The 18,125-nt window shown below is 38.4% G+C and overlaps 2 protein-coding genes and 1 long non-coding RNA gene across 7 annotated transcripts in view; all 3 read left to right on the forward strand.

The window, feature by feature from the left end:
* The first annotated feature begins 523 nt into the window (after positions 1-523).
* LOC141434014 (coatomer subunit gamma-2-like) lies at positions 524-5,072 on the forward strand. 2 transcript variants are annotated; one of them, XM_074096222.1, is made up of 2 exons: positions 524-1,301; positions 2,843-5,072. In XM_074096222.1, the coding sequence occupies exons 1-2, from the start codon at positions 753-755 to the stop codon at positions 4,892-4,894; spliced, it is 2,601 nt and encodes an 866-aa protein (XP_073952323.1). In that variant the 5' UTR covers positions 524-752; the 3' UTR covers positions 4,895-5,072. The 2 variants fall into 2 exon arrangements, with proteins under 2 accessions (XP_073952323.1, XP_073952330.1); XM_074096229.1 differs by lacking the exon at positions 524-1,301 and adding an exon at positions 1,665-1,803.
* A 1,239-nt stretch (positions 5,073-6,311) lies between these two features.
* LOC141434026 (uncharacterized) lies at positions 6,312-6,483 on the forward strand. The gene is made up of 2 exons (XR_012451996.1): positions 6,312-6,393; positions 6,431-6,483. It is a non-coding gene; the product is annotated as an uncharacterized lncRNA (long non-coding RNA).
* A 6,596-nt stretch (positions 6,484-13,079) lies between these two features.
* LOC141434029 (period circadian protein-like) overlaps positions 13,080-18,125 on the forward strand; it is a 38,414-nt gene continuing 33,368 nt past the window's right edge. For 2 of the 4 annotated variants that reach the window (XM_074096269.1, XM_074096278.1), the window contains exon 1: positions 13,080-13,397. The gene's annotated coding sequence lies outside the window, so the exon portion shown is untranslated. Of the gene's footprint in view, positions 13,398-16,552; positions 16,630-18,125 lie in introns of those variants that run through there. The other 2 variants (XM_074096253.1, XM_074096263.1) reach the window with 2 other exon arrangements.

Below are 18,125 nucleotides of genomic sequence, written 5' to 3' on the forward strand. Positions count from 1 at the left end.
GCGGTAATCGCGGCACACCTGAAAGTCTGAAAGTATACGCGGCACACTGCAGGGTCCTGCAGGGCTACTACGAAACTCGAAGTTCGTGTCGTGCGGTCCTTCTGACACTTATACTATTTAATAAGAGAGCGAGAGGAACGGTACGATACGAATTTCGAGTTTCGTAGTAGCCCTGCTGCTGATTTGTTGGTTAGATTTGATTGGATGCCATTGGGGTGACACCTTGGTGACACTTTTTACCGGCACGGTTAATACCGACACGTAAATACCGACTCGATATTTCGAATACATACAAATTGCAGGGCTACTACAAAACTCGAAACTCGAAGTTCGTGTCGTGCGGTCCCTCTGACACTTATATTATTTAATTCGACGGGACGGTACGATACGAACTTCGAGTTGCGAGTTTCGTAGTAGCCCTGCTGGTGTCAAACTGACAAGCAAGTTTCTATGGGCGTGTCACAAAATATGTCCATCATGTCGGTATTTCCATGTCGGTATTGTACGTCCGGTAAATGGTGTCACCCATAACACCGAAATGGAAATACCGGCTCTGTTTTTTGTGTAGACGACCATGGAAACTGACAGGAGCAGGAGGTGTGTTTACGAAAAACAGGGTTGGTATTTCCATCTCTGTATTATCCGGGCCGGGAAAGTGTCACCCGATTGAATGAATCAATCTTAAAATTAATATCACATTTGTTAATGATATTTTTATCAATTTAATTAAATAAATTATCCATAGAACCACCATGAGCAATTCTTTTCGGCGTGACAAGAAAGAAGAAGAAGACAGCGGCGGCAATGTTTTCCAAAATCTAGACAAGACCACTCTTCTTCAAGAGGCTAGATATTTTAATTCTACTCCAGTTAATCCAAGAAAATGCATTTTAATTTTGTCCAAGATTATCTACATGCTGAATCAAGGAGAGAAGTTGACAACTCAGGAGGCGACGGACATGTTTTTTGCTACAACGAAGTTGTTCCAATCAAAGGATGTAGTGCTGCGGCGGTTGGTATACCTTTGCATCAAAGAGCTGAGCTCAATGGCGCAAGACGTCATTATCGTTACATCATCACTCACTAAAGACATGACAGGAAAAGAGGATTTGTACCGGGCTGCTGCAATTAGAGCTCTTTGCAGTATAACTGATAGCACTATGCTACAGGCCATCGAACGCTACATGAAACAAGCAATCGTTGATAAAAACCCTGCAGTGAGTTCTGCAGCACTGGTATCTGCTCTGCATCTGTCTGGGACTGTTCCGGATCTAGTTAGACGATGGGTCAATGAAGCACAGGTAATAAAAAAAAAAATTAGGTACAATTCTTATGGGGTTGAGCAGGATATTCCTGCCTGGTATACTCTAGTCCAGAATTAGGCGAACCAACTTGACAGTTCATTACACACAAATGTTGCCACAGTTTTACCAGTGCTATAATATCAATATTTAATAAAAACCTTAATGGATGAAGACCAAAAAGTTGCACACCGTTAAAGCTGCGTTAGCAGGTAGTTAAAAAGACTCCAATGTGCATTAACCTTTTTAGTGTGAATGAAAATTACTTAATGCTTAATGTGAGCCAATGCCTTTGAAAGATTTAAAAAAAAACTGTTGAACATTGGTAAAGATGCCATCCACCTTTTTGTTTAAATGACATTTCATACTGTCATGTCTCATGTCATCAATAGTTTAAAATTATTTCTTGGTTTTTATCTTGTCCTAGTAAGACATACAATATTATGAATTTCGAAGGAGACCCATATAAATGTATGGTAAAGGCAGTCTGTGTGTGCAAGAGGTATGACTATGAATACCTGATAGAATATAATTATTTAATCCGATTGTGTTATGTGTAGTCGCACAATGAATCAATTTTCATTCCGCATCTACACAAGGTTATATCGACATATTCCTACACGTTTTTTTTTTGCTATGTCTGGTCTTTTATTTAAGAATATTATTTTATTAACAAATTGCTTTAAATCAGCTGTGGTGGCCTAGTGGTTTAACCTATCGCCTCTCATGTGGAGGGTAGTGGGTTCAAACCCTGGTTTGCACCTCTTGATTTTTTTCAAATTCATGTGCGGAATTACATTTGAAATTTACCACGAGCTTTGCCGCTTTACCGAAAAGTTCCCAATCTGCATTGGGCCCACGTATAAACTATGGCCCAAGCCCTCTTGTTCTGAGAGGAGGCCTGTGCCCAGCAGTGGGACGTATATAGGCTGGGATAGGGAAGGATGAAAATTGCTTTAATTGAAAGAGTTATTGTATACAGTTTTTGATTCAGTTTATTGGTTCCGTATTGTACACAAAAACCAAATTAATTATTATAATATCACTAACCAGTAAGCCTGCACCAAATCTTAGCAAATTGCTAAAAACGCATATTTAGTTGCTCAGGGATTTTGATGCATTGGGTCAGGTTAAGCTGTGTCAAGAGAGCAACAAAACAACACGGAACTCTTTTTACATAAATGGGTGAAGACCAAAAAGTTGCATGTACACTAAACGCAAAATTATCCATACAAAATTGTATGATTAGTTTTCATGTGACAATGGAAAAAAATAATAGTAATTACTACAACTTTTTGATCTTTACCCAAATAATAATTGATTAGTTTGACCATGAATTAGGTTTAGTTTAGAGCATTTTTTTTGGACTTTGGGCTTCTAATAGACTCTCGTTCCTAGTTCCTTATTTACCGCCCTTAAGAGACAATGTACTATATCAGTAGCATTAAAAGACAGTAATAACCTGAACACCTGGGACTATTTTCCAGTCTGATACTTGATATTTAAAGATTTAGGAAATTGTTTTTTTTTTTCTATTTCAGGAGGCAGTAAAATCGAACAATCCCATGGTATCATACCATGCCCTGGCTGTGATCGCTGGAGCTCGGCGCAATGATCGTTTATCCACCGTCAAACTCGTCACTAAACTATCGCATTCACATCTCAACTCGCCATTTGCCATCTCGCTCCTGATTCGCCTTGCTGCTAAGCTCGCTGAAGAAGACCAGACTGACGCGTCTGAAAAGTACATAGAATACATTGAATCCTGCTTGCGTCATCAATCCGAAATAGTTGTGTATGAAGCAGCTCACGCACTTATCAATTTAAGGAAATCTGCCAAAGACCTTGCTCAAGCTGTATCAGTGCTCCAAATTTTCTGTGGCTCCTCTAAGGCTACGCTTCGATTAGCTGGTGCTCGTACTTTGGCCAAACTTACTGCCAAACATCCAGTTGCTGTAGCAGCTTGCACAGTAGATCTTGAAAATCTAATTTCGGATTCCAATCGTTCTGTTGCCACACTAGCTGTAACAACTCTTCTCGCTACTGGTGCCGAAAGTTCAATTGATCGTCTCATGAAACAAATCTCGAGTTTTATGTCTGAAATATCTGACGAGTTTAAAATTGTAGTTGTTCATGCGATTCGCCGATTGTGTTCAAAGTACCCACGCAAGCATCAATCTCTTGCAGCATTTTTGGCTGGCATGCTCCGTGACGAAGGTGGGTTGCAGTATAAGACCGCTATTGCTGATGCGATAATTGCGCTTGTGGAAGAAAATCCAGATGCCAAAGAAACTGGTTTGGCGCATTTATGCGAATTTATTGAAGATTGTGAACACACTTCTCTTGCTGTACGCATTTTACACGTATTGGGACGCGAAGGACCAAAAGCTCGGCAGCCGTCTAGGTATATAAGATACATCTACAACCGGGTAATTTTAGAGTCTGGCCCGGTGCGCGCGGCAGCAGTATCCGCTGTGGCTAGATTCGGCGCAGCTCGTCCAGAGCTACTTCCTAATGTAAGAGTACTTTTGGCTCGCTGTCAGTTAGATGACGATGATGAAGTACGAGATCGAGCAATATACTATAGTGCCATTTTAGACTCTGACGACAGCCAACTCATCAACGAATTTATAACAAATGTGCCTTTACCAAACCCAGTGCTTCTCGAAAGCGCACTTCGTGATCATCTGGCCAATAGACTCGAAGAGCCGTTCAATATGGACTCGATCCCGACTATTGAAGAGCCACTACAAGTCAAGGAATCCCCAATAGAAGTGGAACCTCGCAAACCAACTATCTCTCGCGAGGAACAATATGCCGATCAACTGAAAACGATTCCTGGCATTGAAAAACTTGGGCCTGTGTTTAAAACATGTGAAGCAGTCGAATTAACCGAACCCGAGACTGAATACCGAGTTCGCTGCGTAAAGCACGTCTATGCGCGCCACCTGGTCCTCCAGTTTGAATGTCTAAACACGCTTAGCGACCAGGTTCTTGAAAAGGTCCATGTGCGCTTGGAGCCCGCACCAGGATACAGGGTCTTGGGTGAGGTAGCCTGCGAGCAACTGCCTTATGATAAACAGGGAAATGTATTTTGTATTATACAATTCCCGGAAAATCCGATTGAAACATTGGGATCATTTGGTGCTACACTTGAATTCGTGGTACGTGACTGTGACCCAACAACTGGTTTGCCTGATACTGGAGAAGGTTACGCTGATACATATCCATTAGAAGATGTTGAGATAGGTTGTGCTGATCAACTTAGAACTAGAGCCGCGTCTGACGATTGGGAAGCGTCTTGGGAGAGAGCCTCAACAGCAGCTGAAGCTTGTGATACCTTTGAGCTGACCCAGAGGGATGTGGGTGAAGCTGCTGTAGCTGTGTGTACTCATTTGGGCCTGCCGAAAGCTTCTATAGGCGGAGGATCCGATGCAGTGAAAGATATACGAGGTGGTGGATTGTGGAGAGAAGGTGTTCCCGCACTCATTAGGGCTCGACTGGTGGCTGCACAAGGCACCATAACAATGCAACTGGCAGTGCGCTCTCCTCGAGATGATATCGCTACTCTCTTGTTAGTGGCTGTTGGCTAAAAAATATTTTAATCGCGTTCCAAGTAAATAGTTTCCTATCAGTGCTACCAATTCGCAATCCCAAGCTACCGAGTTTAATGTACAATAATAATATTGTAAGAAATCTATATACATTTTAAGAGAAATGTACCTAACACATTATTTTCTTTGAAAGTTAATAAATTCATGAATGGTTTAAGATGCGTTTAATATGTAATATTTATTGCCTAAGTAGGTAGCTACTTTTTACAACCTTTTGTATTACTTATCGTCTGTACCTAAGTATAAATAAAGCCCGGTTCACATTTATCTGCCGTGTTGTGTCGTGTCGTGACGCATCAGAACGGTATCGGTTTCATGCATTTTATATGGATGAGTTCACATTTATCTGATGCAGTGTGATGTGACGACTTGTGTTGTGTCGCATCACAAGCATAGAGAGAGAGAGAGAGAGAGAGAGAGAGACAGAGCATCACGACACAACACGACAGATAAATTTTAACCGGGCTTAAACATAAAAGTGGTTCATTTCAAATCTTGCAGATAGCTTACATTTATCGGATTAACAGATCATCATCCCAGCCTATATCATATCCTCCTAGCGCCCTTTTTAAAGGACTCGTTGTAATTTGAACATCAAACTATCATAAACGACAAAGTTTGATGTACATAAATCAAATATTTGACTTAGGCGTTAGGAGGATATATGTCCCACTGCTGGCCATAGGGCTCGGACAGAATGAGAGGATTTCGGACGTAATTCCCACGCGAGCCCAGTGCGAATTGGGACTTCACACGCACCATCGAATTACTTCGCAGGTGTTTACCTAGTCTCTTTTGATGTAGGTATTGTTCTTAAGAATCTGTGTCTCCAAGCAGCTTTGTCATATTTTCCAATTAGCAAAGCCCGTCCCGTTCGTTTTTTAACTCCCAATGCAAAAAGAGGGGTGTTGTTTGACCGCTGTGTGTCTGTCTGTCGCACCGTAGCTCTTAAATGGGTGGACCGATTTGAATGTGGTTTTTAGGGTTCCGTACCCAAAGGGTGCCAACGGGAGCCTATTACTGAGACTCCGCTGTCTGTCTGTGTGTCTGTCCGTCTGTCACAGGGCTCTATATCTGAAGCCGTAAAAGTTAGACACTTGAAATTTTCACAGATTATGTATTACTGTGGCCGCTATAACAACAAATACTAAAAATAAAATAAAGTTACATATTAAAGGGGGTCGTCATACAAGAAACGTGTTTTTTTTAGCGTTTTTTGTTTGCTAGGCATTATTAGCCGTTGCTAAGGCGACCGAGACGCCTAGCAACGGGTAGCTATGTCGTTTGAATATTTACCTTTAAGTTTGCGATTTTAATGATGTTTTATAAAAGCTTCGATAGTATAATAATAGTGACTATCTTATTGTGTGGTTTATTCGTTTTTGTGCAAAATTAATAAAGCAATTTATGAACCACAAACCTCAATGAAGCCAACTGTGATAAAGCGCTCGCCAAATCCACACCGTATTAATCACTATGTTTACCTCTTAGATGAATGATTGGTCTCGATCTAAGGTTTACCTATTGTTTTTTACACTAAAAAAATCATACTAAGTATTTAACACTATTTACAAGGTTTATAATACAGTTTAAAATTTATTCACACTAGTCGAGCTTCTTATTATTTAATTACACAACATACGAAGTCCGCCGAATTTCCCGCGAATGAAATGAACAGAGTTGACAGATATATTTTTTTAGCCGCGCGCGGCAAGTTGCGGGCAATGGCTTCAGAAGCAAACAGCCAGAACCAAAGAGATTTAGAGAGAGAGAGAGAGAACCAATTTGTATTCTCATGAATACAAATTGTTTTTATTCGAAATACTTGCACAAGTGCTTACATTTCGGCGATATTTTTAGAAGCTTTTCTTTAGCTTGCCCTGTTTGTTTATTTATTTATTTATTGTTTGTTTTGCTCAAATCTTGGAAGCTAATTTCGCATCGACTTGAAATTTTGCATACTTATGTAAATTTGGTGACAATACAATAATCTAGTAGTGAGATCTTGGTGGTCCTGCCAGGATCGTCTCTGCAGGAGGGAACTCCTCAATAGATAATACTACCGACTTGAAATTTGGTACAGATATGTAGTTTAGACGACAGTGCAAGTACAGTCAACAAAAAGTACATTCGGCAAAAAAAGCTTGTTTTAAAAATGAAATTTTTAAGAAAAACTTATTACAAGGATTATATTTATTTGCAGTGTACCTAATGTAACTATGTTTGCTCGGGTGGAATCATTCAACTCAAATTTGAAGTGGATATCTTCAAACGATTGAGCTGAAATTTTACACGCATGTATAAATCCGATGACAATGCAATATTATTCTATCATGGAGTTGATCTGATGGTAAAGCTAGCGGGTGACCATATGAACTCTGTGATAAACGACACGACCGCATCGAGTTTGGACTCGTTTGTCGTCTTGACGACTTTGACGAGTACTTTGGTAACCAGGGGCATAAAGTACAGTGAGCAAAAAAATACTTATATTAGAAGAATTTTAAGAAAAACTTGTACTGAATTGTTTACGGAACCCTTCATGTACAAGTCCAACTCCCACTTGACCAATTTTTTTTCTTATTTGAAGTCAGGGTTTCTAGCAACGGTTCTTAGACATAATGTTTCATCCAAATCGGTTTAGCCGTTTTTAAGATATTGAACTTTGAAGTGACAAAGTCGGGGGCTTTCCAACTTTTTGTTGGTTAGGTTATATTGCTAAGAAATTCGAAACCATTGCTGTGATATATTTTCCTAAAGGGCAACACACACAGAAAGCGTGCCGCGTGAGCCGCGCGTTCGTTGTATTGCTATCAATGTTGCCAGTTTAGTGACTTAGTCCTTAAAAGTGAGACTTTTGCTTAAATCTTAGCGACCGCAAAAAAGTTTTGATTTGACGACAAAAATGGTTTATCTGGCGACTTTTGGAGTACAAATTAAAACAGTTCTAGAACCAATAATAGATACGACAATTTGGCAACTCGACACAGAATTTATACTACAGTGCCGCGAGATATATGTGGAAAACGACAAACGCGCTTGCGCACCAAGGTCAAACTTTATTTACTTACTTAATTAAATCCAATTTATGTAATGATGGTGATGGGTGAAATTTTAAAAAGTGGCTGATTTTTTTTTATCGACAGGAATAAGCTTTACTAGTCAATGGAAAAATATATCAGATTTTTCTGTAGTACCAATTAATTGAAAAATAAAATACTAAGATTTTATTTTCGCCAAAATGAACTAGCTACTGCGCATGAATACGGTTTTAAGGGTTCCGTAGCCAAAATGGCAAAAACGGAACCCTTATAGTTTTGCCATGTCTGTCTGTCTGTCTGTCCGTCCGCGGCTTTGCTCAGGGACTATCAATGCTAGAAAGCTGTAATTTTACACGGATATATATGATAACTATCCCGACAAAATGGTACAATGAAAAATAAAAATAATTATTTTTTTTGGATACACGTAAAGTAGGGTTTTTTTTCATCCAACCCTATAGTGTGGGGTCTTTTAAATTAAAACCATTAGGGGGTTAGTAAGACGATTTTCGATTATTTGCGAATATTCGACTTTAAAGTACTTACAAATTTTCATTAAAATCGAGTTTTGGGCTTTTTAACTTAAGTTTCAGGGATAAAATTTTTGAGAGCTGGTAACTCTGCGCTCGGCCCACGCGCTGTTTGTGACGACGGGCGGCGGGCGCGGGCCCGCGCACGACCCGCGCCCGCGCCCGCGTTCTGTGTGAAGGCGTCCATATACCGCCATGCAAATACGCCCGTCGCGGGCCCGCGCACGACCCGCGCCCGCTCTCTGTGTGTGTTGCCCTTAAGGGTTTCACGGCATCCTTTAAAACCAATATATAGCTCCATGTGCAGGGTTCTGAGTGTCATGTTTTTTTTTCGTAGGTCGTATAATTCATTTAATTTATTTCTTATAGGTAGCAGTTCGAAATATTAAAATTATCTAGGTATAGGTTATATTATATAATTATATTATAAATTTATCTAGTAGGTTCAGTAACATTTCTGATTTCCACTCTGAGAGGAGGCGTGTGCCCTGCAGTGGGACGTACCTACATAGATATACATAATATAGGTAGACTAGGATGAGGATGATGATGATGATGAAGTAAAATTTCCGAAATCGCTTCACCCGCGGCATCTGCGTCGTAGATTTGCGCAAACCGCATTACATTTCGCTCCCGGTGACGCGTGTCGTTAACGTGGGCTATGGCGGCACGTGTTTTGTATTCTCGAAGCTCTCGAACAACGGAATCAGCGGGGCTACTACGAAATTCGAAAATCGAAGCTCGTGTTGTTCCTTTAAACGAGCAATTCTTGTATATACTCGTATAATCAGAATCTTGGAAACGATTTCGATGAAATTTGGTAGGTATGTATGTGGGGGTTTTCGGGGATGACAAAACGATCTAGCTTGGTTGTATCTCTGGGAAAACGCTTATTATCGAGTTTTAGCCCTAGCAAAGCTCGGTCGCCCAGGTATTTATTTTATTTATTTGGCAAAAAACATAAAATAAGGTACTACTATTTAATACGAGAGTGAGAGGTACGGTAAGGATGCGAACTTCGATTTTCAAGTTTCGTAGTATTTAGGTCCTCTGGGCCTACTACGAAGTGCCAAATTTGAACTTTGTATCTTACCACTCCACTGACGCTTATAATTATTTCATCACACTTGCTCGTAAACAGTGTCAAAACATGAAGGCTAACTTGATAGCAACCCCCCAAATAAAACCCTCGACCTTAATGTGCTTGTCATGAAACCCGTGGTCGATAAATGAGTCACTGCCCGTACAAATTTACTTTTCATGAAGCCCAAGGTCGGTCAATGAGTCCGTGCCCGTACTGAAGCACGCGCGCGCTGCTGCGCATGGTGCAGCAGCAGGACCACATGCACACGCGGCTCAGCCACATGCTGAGGGAGGGGGAGGGCGGCGCTGCCAAGAGCGCAGCCTAAGGTATCGCCAATATTTGGAACAATTATATTTTTTCTTTTAGAAATATAAAATTATACTCGCAAATGTGATGAAAAACATTGTATGTCGCACGGGCGGTACTAGAATTACGAACATCGACTCATTAAAGCCCTCAGCCTTCGACTTCGGGCTTCTAATAGACTCTCGTTCGTAATTCCTTATTTACCGCCCTTAAGACACAATGTACTATTTAATACGATAGGACGGTAAGATACGAACTTCGATTTTCGAATTTCGTAGAAGCCTCCTAGGTCGTCCTGAACAAAACGCCAATCGTGAGTCACGTTCACTTTCCCTGCCTAAGAAAAGTACCTACACATGTTGGGGACCTAGGTACTCACAAACTCACAACTCTACGCCATTAGAATAAATAAGAATTAAGTAACTGCTCTACATATTATAATACAATATTAATAAACATTAGGTAAGTATAGCTATAACTAACAACAATACAAAACATGTGCTCGGAAATCTCGTAATATACCTACATGTGTACTTATTTCTACTACGAAATGCTCTAATAATCACTAATCAGTCAATCACGTTATAGATACCTACACTTATCAACCAACGTTCCTACCGTCCCTATAGATAGGTACTTACCTACTATTTCCTTGTGTGTATTTAACACCCTTCCAACATAATAATCAAGACTTATCCATACTCTAATATTATAAATGCTTAAGTGTGTTTATATGTTTGTCCGTCTTGCTTTCACGTCGAAACGGAGCGACGGATCGACATGATTTGATTTTGCACACATTTTTTTTTGTGTGCAACCATATAATTTGTCTCATTCTCATTTTAACAAATGTGACAGTTCGTAAGGTAGTCTGAGCCTGTCTCTCTCTATGAACACGCTTCTCAGCCATCTCACGTTTTTCTGAGCGTGAACGATAGTGTTGTACTAAAATGTATTTATGTTGGTTCTCGATAAGTCGATAACCCAAAACAACCAGTTATAATATTATATATCTTCATGTGTTAAGTTTATTAAAACTATCTAATATTTTATTGTAATATTCAGTGTAACTAATTTATTGAATGGTAACAAAATAATGATACTGTGGGACGATGCCCGAGAGATATATATGACTAAAAACGAAACTATGAATGGACTGATTTCCAACGATGATGATTTGTAACGTGTGTTTCCCAATTTAGTATTTAATTTAATTTAGACTTCTGACTAGAGCGGCTCTATCGCAACGGCCGCAGCGTCAGAGCCGCTGCGTAAGTATCGCAGCGGCTCTGGCGCAGATTGGCTTCCGAGCAGCGCGACTCCAGTGTCAGTTTGTTGTTATTCCATGCAAAATAACCTCAAAACCACGTGCGATCCCAGCGATTGCGCGGCAGCGGCAGTGCGGCTGCGTGCGAACGTTAGTTCATACGTTTTCGTACTGCATAATACTATCGCTCTATCGCCGCGTTACTGTCGCTGCGTTAGTGACGCCGGAGCCGCTCTACTCGGAAGTCTACCTTTAGGCACAGTTTACATGAAACACTCCGCATACAGCATGAAGGCAAACTCAATGAGGGCTATCGCGTATGAATTCGCCGCTAGAGGTGATAGCGTAGCGAGAGGTCTCCGAATCCAAAATGTTAAATGTCACTGTATTTGGTTGGATCTCGCGGATTTACTTATAATAATGACTTTGAATACTTTTGAGAATATTTTGCAATACCTGAAATTAATTTTGGCAAATATGCGTTACGGGGCAATAAATGTCTGAGTTCTGAGACAGTTTTGTGTTTCGGAAACCTTTGTCCTCCCTTTTTTCCGAACAAAACGGGATTACGCATCACTGTAGCATGCTCGATATTTTTATGGTACGGTTTTATGGTATTAAAATTATGATTTAAACATAAATTTTGTTTTCACGCCCGTAACAATAAACTAACCACTATAATACTTCAGGCAGGACCTTTGTCTACAGTGGCGCCAACTGGTGAACGCGAAAACGGTAGCCCTCATTGTTCTTACTTGGTTTATGCTACTTAACTTTAGATACTTTGGAAGTAATTCGCGAAATTAAGTGAAAAATGAGAGATTTCTTGGACAGACTTAGACCGACCGACGAGAGCGACCGAACTGACACCGACTTACTAAAACGACGGTTCGAATTAAAAAGTTATTATTATTATTATTCCCCTTGATGGCGGCCCTAAGGCTTGGGCCAATGTCAGTACCTATCAAATTCAAAAGTCAATTCAGTGTCAGATGACAGTCAATTGTTCAAGACAGCTATATTGTTACCAACTTAAAATACGATCATACGATTGAACAAGTACTTTGCTAAAGACTGAATTATTTTTTAACACTGCCGTGCCACGCACGTAAAAAACTTACAATTTGAGTTCACGCCCTTTACATGTAAAAAGTCTCCATGTAAAAAAAATATTCACTTTTATATGTTCAATCGAAGATCCTTGAACTTGCTCCTCATATCCAAAAAAGTTTGTGCACTTGTTATACTCTACTATACTGAATCGATTTTGATGAAATATGTCACTCAGTCTATAGCGGGTCTAAGAGGGTCTAACATTTTTTTTTCATACAAATTAATTTGGCACGCAATGTATCGGTAACAAAGCAAACTCGAAACTCGAAGTTCGCATCGTACCGTCCCTCTCGCTCTCGTATTAAACAGTATGTGTCAGAGGGACCGCACGACATGAACTTCGAGTTTCGTAGTAGCCCAGCTGACACTAACATTTGCGGCCTCTCTGAAAATCAAATAAATGTTTGCACTACATTGCTTCTCGAGAAAATTAAAAGATTGTCGTACTTTCCATTTTGTTATATTTTTTCGATAAAACTGTTCTTAGTATACTTACATCGTTATTCAAAATGTATGTTCTTATGGATGTCACACGTTGCATTCTAGCTTTCACTATTAAATAAGTTTTACATGATGGTTTCATGTGGTACCTGCAAGTTTTTTACTTCGTCAAATTCGATCAGTTGGTTTCCCAGCAGATGATTTTATTGTTATCTGAGATAAAACTAACAAGGTCATATTATTCATAACACGGAAAGTCTGATTGGATAGTCCATACGACAATTTAATTTACAAATATTTTAAACTACATCGTAGTTTTAAGAAGATGGATAGAAGTAAATTCTATTTCGTAAAAAGAGTGTTTTATCGTCTGTAATTCAGCACATCACTAAAGTAGTCAGTTCGAATCCGCGAGCTGCGTTGCGAGTCATTGACAGCTGTAGGTATTGTCTACTCTACAGCAAACAAATTACGGAATAACATCCCAACAATTGACTCCTCAACTAAAAGAAAACATTCTTTGCCCCTTAGACGTTATAATGGTTTCTAAGTGAGCTCTATGTTCTATTAAGGTGCACATTGTGTTAAAATTACTGAATACTAAGTATGAACTAACAACCTAACTTGAAAGTTTTCCCAAGTGATTTTTTTTCAACAAATAGGTACTGGATTGTGTCGAAACCAATGTGTTCATATTCAGGTAAGACTTATTGGCTATTTTATAATCATGAAGTGCCCTATATTAGCGATAGCATTAACAAAAAATCTAATTAAAACTCCAATTTTATTACTGACATATAAATTCAAGATAAAATTTTGGATGATCAAAAAATTCTCAAAGCATACAAAATGAGGCTGCAGATGCCACCTTGTTATTTTGGTGTACCATGAATATATAATAAATAATGTCGACATTTTTTTACTATCAATTATAAAAACTAACCAATACCACAATTGTTTATAATTAAGATAATATTAAAGTAATTTACTTAACTTTTGTAGGCCATCATTAGGTAAATATAGATTAGATTCTAAGGCAAATATGATGGGTCATTGCAGACTGGAACTTATTTACGTTTAACTTTTGTTAGCTATACCTACTACGTAATACAAAATAATATCTTAACAATGGTAGAAAAATTAATCTTCGGCATCAGTTTGCCTATTAGCAAAGGCATCCATAGCAGTTTTTATTCCCTCTCGTATGCTTAATTATTTTTTACTTTTGCTTAGTTATTGCAGGCAATGCTAGTGTTTATATTATTTTTGTGTCTTTTAAATGTTTGTGTTTTGCATTAAATTTATCATTGGGGAGCAAAATGAAGATCTCTGTCAAAGTTGCTATTAGCTAATTAATATAATAATTATATAATTATGCTTTGGCACAGGGCCAATAATTTTGTTCCCTAACTATTCTATGATTTTACACATACACATATTATTATATTTATAACTAGACATCAGATTATATGCATTTGCATGTTTGCATATGCCTTGCATATTTTGATATTTTTTCCTTTACAGTGCTTATTTCAGTTGTTAGGCGTGTTGTAAAGCCATTTTTTAGTTAGTTTTTTTTATACAGTTTTGTCTCGCTGTATTTGTTTAGCTATCCACAATAATCTTATTTTTGTTCAAATAATGCAGCCTGTAAAAAAAAAATATGTTGACTTTAATAGAATCTTGGACAAAAAATTACTCAGGCCAATTTACAACTGATGGCACCGTGATTTTCTGCAAGGCTTGTCAAAAGCGAATACCTTCATCAAAATAAGATCAAATAAATAAATGTGAAAATAAACGTAAATTCTAATTATAAATGTCTCTTTGATTGTGCATATTTAGTGCATATTTCGCCCTTTTTAGTGCATATTTTGCCATTTTGATAGTGCATATAATTCAATGTCTATTTATAACTGTGCGGACATCTACATTTTCTTAATATTTTTGGATCATATATACCTGTGTTAGTTGATTTATCTGATTAAAACACATCACCAGGCCTTACACTAAGGAGTTAAAAATAGAGGAGTTTTTTGTCACAAACAGATTGCGAGTAGAGAAAGTTAAAAATAAACTATTTCTTTTTAGGGTTCCGTAGCCAAAATGGCAAAAACGGAACCCTTATAGTTCCGCCATGTCTGTCTGTCTGTCCGCGGCTTTGCTCAGGGACTATCAATGCTAGAAAGTTGTAATTTACACGGAAATATGTGAAAACTATGCCGACAAAATGGTACAATAAAAAATATTTTTTTTGTGTACCTCCAATAGACGTAAAGTGGGGGTGTTTTTTTTTTCTCATCCAACCCTATAGTGTGGAGTATAGTTGGATAGGTATTTTAAAACCATTAGGGGGTTGCTAAGACGATTTTTTGATTCAGTTATTTGTTTGCGAAATTTTCAACTAGTGCAAATTTTCATTAAAATCGAGCGCCCCCCCCTCTAAAATCTAAACTGGTGGGTAGAAAAATTTGAAAAGATTCAGGATGATAGTAAGTATATCAAACTTACAAGGAAAACTATAACAGTTAAGTACTTCTTTGCGGCCGATCATTGAAGTATGCTACACTGAGCACGTTAGTGCACAGTGGAATTTCCGCTCGCAGTGTAAAGTGGACATTAGGGTACGTATATTGGATGCCGTGAGCTCCTAGGCCCAGGGGGTAGAAGACAGTTTTTAATAATTAACGGTATTTACATTAAATATATTTATTACGAGATGTAGACCACGATTACAGTTTGATTAATTCGAGTTAACACTTGACAGATGGGCGTGCCTTCAGTCAATTTTCAACTTTGACGTACAAATAAAGCCATTTTTAGTATACCGCTACCCACGCTTTTACAGATTATATAAAAACTATTTTATTTGTATGATATGTTGAAAATTGACTAAAGGCACGCCCATCTGTCAAGTGTTAACTCCAAGTAATCGTACTGCACCAAGGATAAGTTCCAGATAATGCATTCATCTAAGCTGTATCGAAGCAAGAGCTCATTAAAGCCAGAAACAAATATGTACCTATAGTGAACATAATCGTTGGCGTCATTTGGCTATATTTTCAGCCGGCTTTTAGGGTAAATATTCTAAGGCTATTCTGATAGAAACCTTTATTAGGCTTCATTGAGACGGCGGAAATGTAGGTACCTATCGCGGGTGTTTTGTTAAGGCGGGTCTCCACTGAGCGAGCTGATGATTTTGTTCGACAGAGGGCACAAAATCACATTGAAAATGGCTGCTGTGCGAGGCGGCTCGCTCAGTGGAAACCCGGCTTTACTTCTCTGGGTTGTCCGTCCCGGTTACAAATTTACAAGGTCGGGAACTGGACTGGACGCCGGTGAGTATTTTGGTTCTCTATTGATTGCGCAGCTGAGAAGCCCGCCGCTAAGTTTCCCAGGCTTCCAGATTGCGCGGCAAGCGTTTAAATTAAAGAGTTTGATTAACAACGGCATCGCGGTTATGTGCTGCAAATTGTGCGATATTTCTGTAACTTGTGTGCAAAATAATGTGTGGAGGTGAACGGAGTGACTTCCGGCGCGTGTAATATTTTTTGTTTAATGGTCTAAGATCCAAATGACCAGGGATCTGCACCCATCTGGCTTAAAAGTTCCTGGCCGATCTATGACAAATAAAAGTTTTTTTTGACGTCGCACTCGTGAGTTTAACCAATGAAGTTAATACCAAGTGAATCTTCGTTAAATTATTTTATCTACACCCATATAGTAAATCCTCAATTATGCGTTTAAAAACCATAGGTAATGACCAGCATTACGACATTGGATTCTATTATTAACACGGCTGTATCGTAATGAGATTTCATACATCATTACAGCACGCTGCGCGCCGCGACCACGTGCAGCAGCAGGTCTTCGCGCGCGCAGCGGGCACAGCTCGTGGGGCAGACATACCTACCTAGTTCTCGTTAATGCAGGTCATTCTCAATGGTTCTTGAACACATGATGGAGAATTTAATAAATGGATATAGATAAAATATTGTATGTAACTGTACGCAATTAGGCCTTAAAACACTCATGTGACCCTATTATGAAACTCGGCTACGCCTCGTTTCATAAACCCACACTCGTGTTTTAAGGACCCCTATTACGATACAGTTGCATAAAATACTATTATAAAATTATCTTATTATGTATGTATGTATGTATGTAAACTCTCGAACCCGGATGTTTTGAAAAATAAAACTTACATTATTAAAGAATTTGAAATACAATGCATTTTATTCATTCTAGATATCGTACTTCATAGTAACTTTTATTTCTTAGGTATATGACCTGCTCTAGCAATATCGAAATAGAAATAATGTATGTTTTATTTTTCAAAATGACCGGTTTCGATTCCCGAACTGAGTAAGATTTTTTTTTCATAAATGTAAATTCTAATAGACTCTCGTTCGTAATTCCTTATTTACCGCCCTTAAGACACAATGCACTATTTTATCCACAAAACAGATGAGTGCAGGTTGTTTTTAAACATGTCCTCTGCTATTAGAAATCTGTTGGTATTATCTAAATGTTTTTTTTTTCACTCATTGTAGTTCTAGTGATAGTGTAATGAGATGCAAATAATGACGAAGCTATTGAAGTGAATATTATTTATAGCGACAAAGCAATGCGAATTTAATCAGTATTATTATTATTATACCGGACTTCGTAAAATCATAAATTAATAATTGCGCTTTCTACTTTATGATCTAGCGCTTCACCTGCTGTTGCGTGTGTTTTCCTTGCACTTTTGGGTTGTCAGGTTGCTCACCTCACGCTAGAAACGATATAGTGAATTTCACGCAAATAGATATTTCGGCCATTTTGAAGAAATACGTCAAGTGAAGTGCTGAAATAATTATTAAGACATATTTTTTGTATACTGTGCTTTATTACTACTATAGATTCACAAATATCAGAAATATGCCTAATAAATAATTTAAAACGCGACTGTATCTCTTTGCATTTTGTGTAAATTGCTAAGGAAGTAAATTATTTGATACGGTTTACATTAATTTTAATATCGATACAATTAGACGTGGGTTATGCGTTGTGTTTAGGTACTAAAGTTTTTGGAAAACTTTTCCAATATGCTTGGAAATGTCCGCCTAACTGTCGCAAACATAGTACGTACACGAAGTTCTTATTATAGACTGCCACAAATAAAAAAAACAAATTGTATGAAATTCCATTACCATATAGTTTTTTTACTTTTTAAATTCACCTTTTGACTACGGTTAGTCAATCTAAACAGCCTGACGATCAAATTCCTTCTACCTTTTTCTTTTTAAGTCCTAGTCTAAGATTTAATTTAGGAAGAAACATTGTCTTTAAAAATCTCTCGAACAGTCGCACTGCTTTTTAGGGTTCCGTACCCAAAGGGTGCCAACGGGACACCGGGATTTACAAGGTTTATAATACAGTTTAA

Source organism: Choristoneura fumiferana, chromosome Z (assembly GCF_025370935.1).
Source record: "Choristoneura fumiferana chromosome Z, NRCan_CFum_1, whole genome shotgun sequence".
In the NCBI taxonomy this organism is placed as follows: domain Eukaryota; kingdom Metazoa; phylum Arthropoda; class Insecta; order Lepidoptera; family Tortricidae; genus Choristoneura; species Choristoneura fumiferana.

Bases quoted from the DNA above. Each gene is read 5' to 3' on its own strand.
- LOC141434014 (XM_074096222.1), top strand. From the start codon at position 753: ATGAGCAATTCTTTTCGGCGTGACAAGAAAGAAGAAGAAGACAGCGGC. The intron at 1,302-2,842 runs GTAATAAAAAAA...TTTCTATTTCAG, and splicing joins GATGGGTCAATGAAGCACAG to GAGGCAGTAAAATCGAACAA.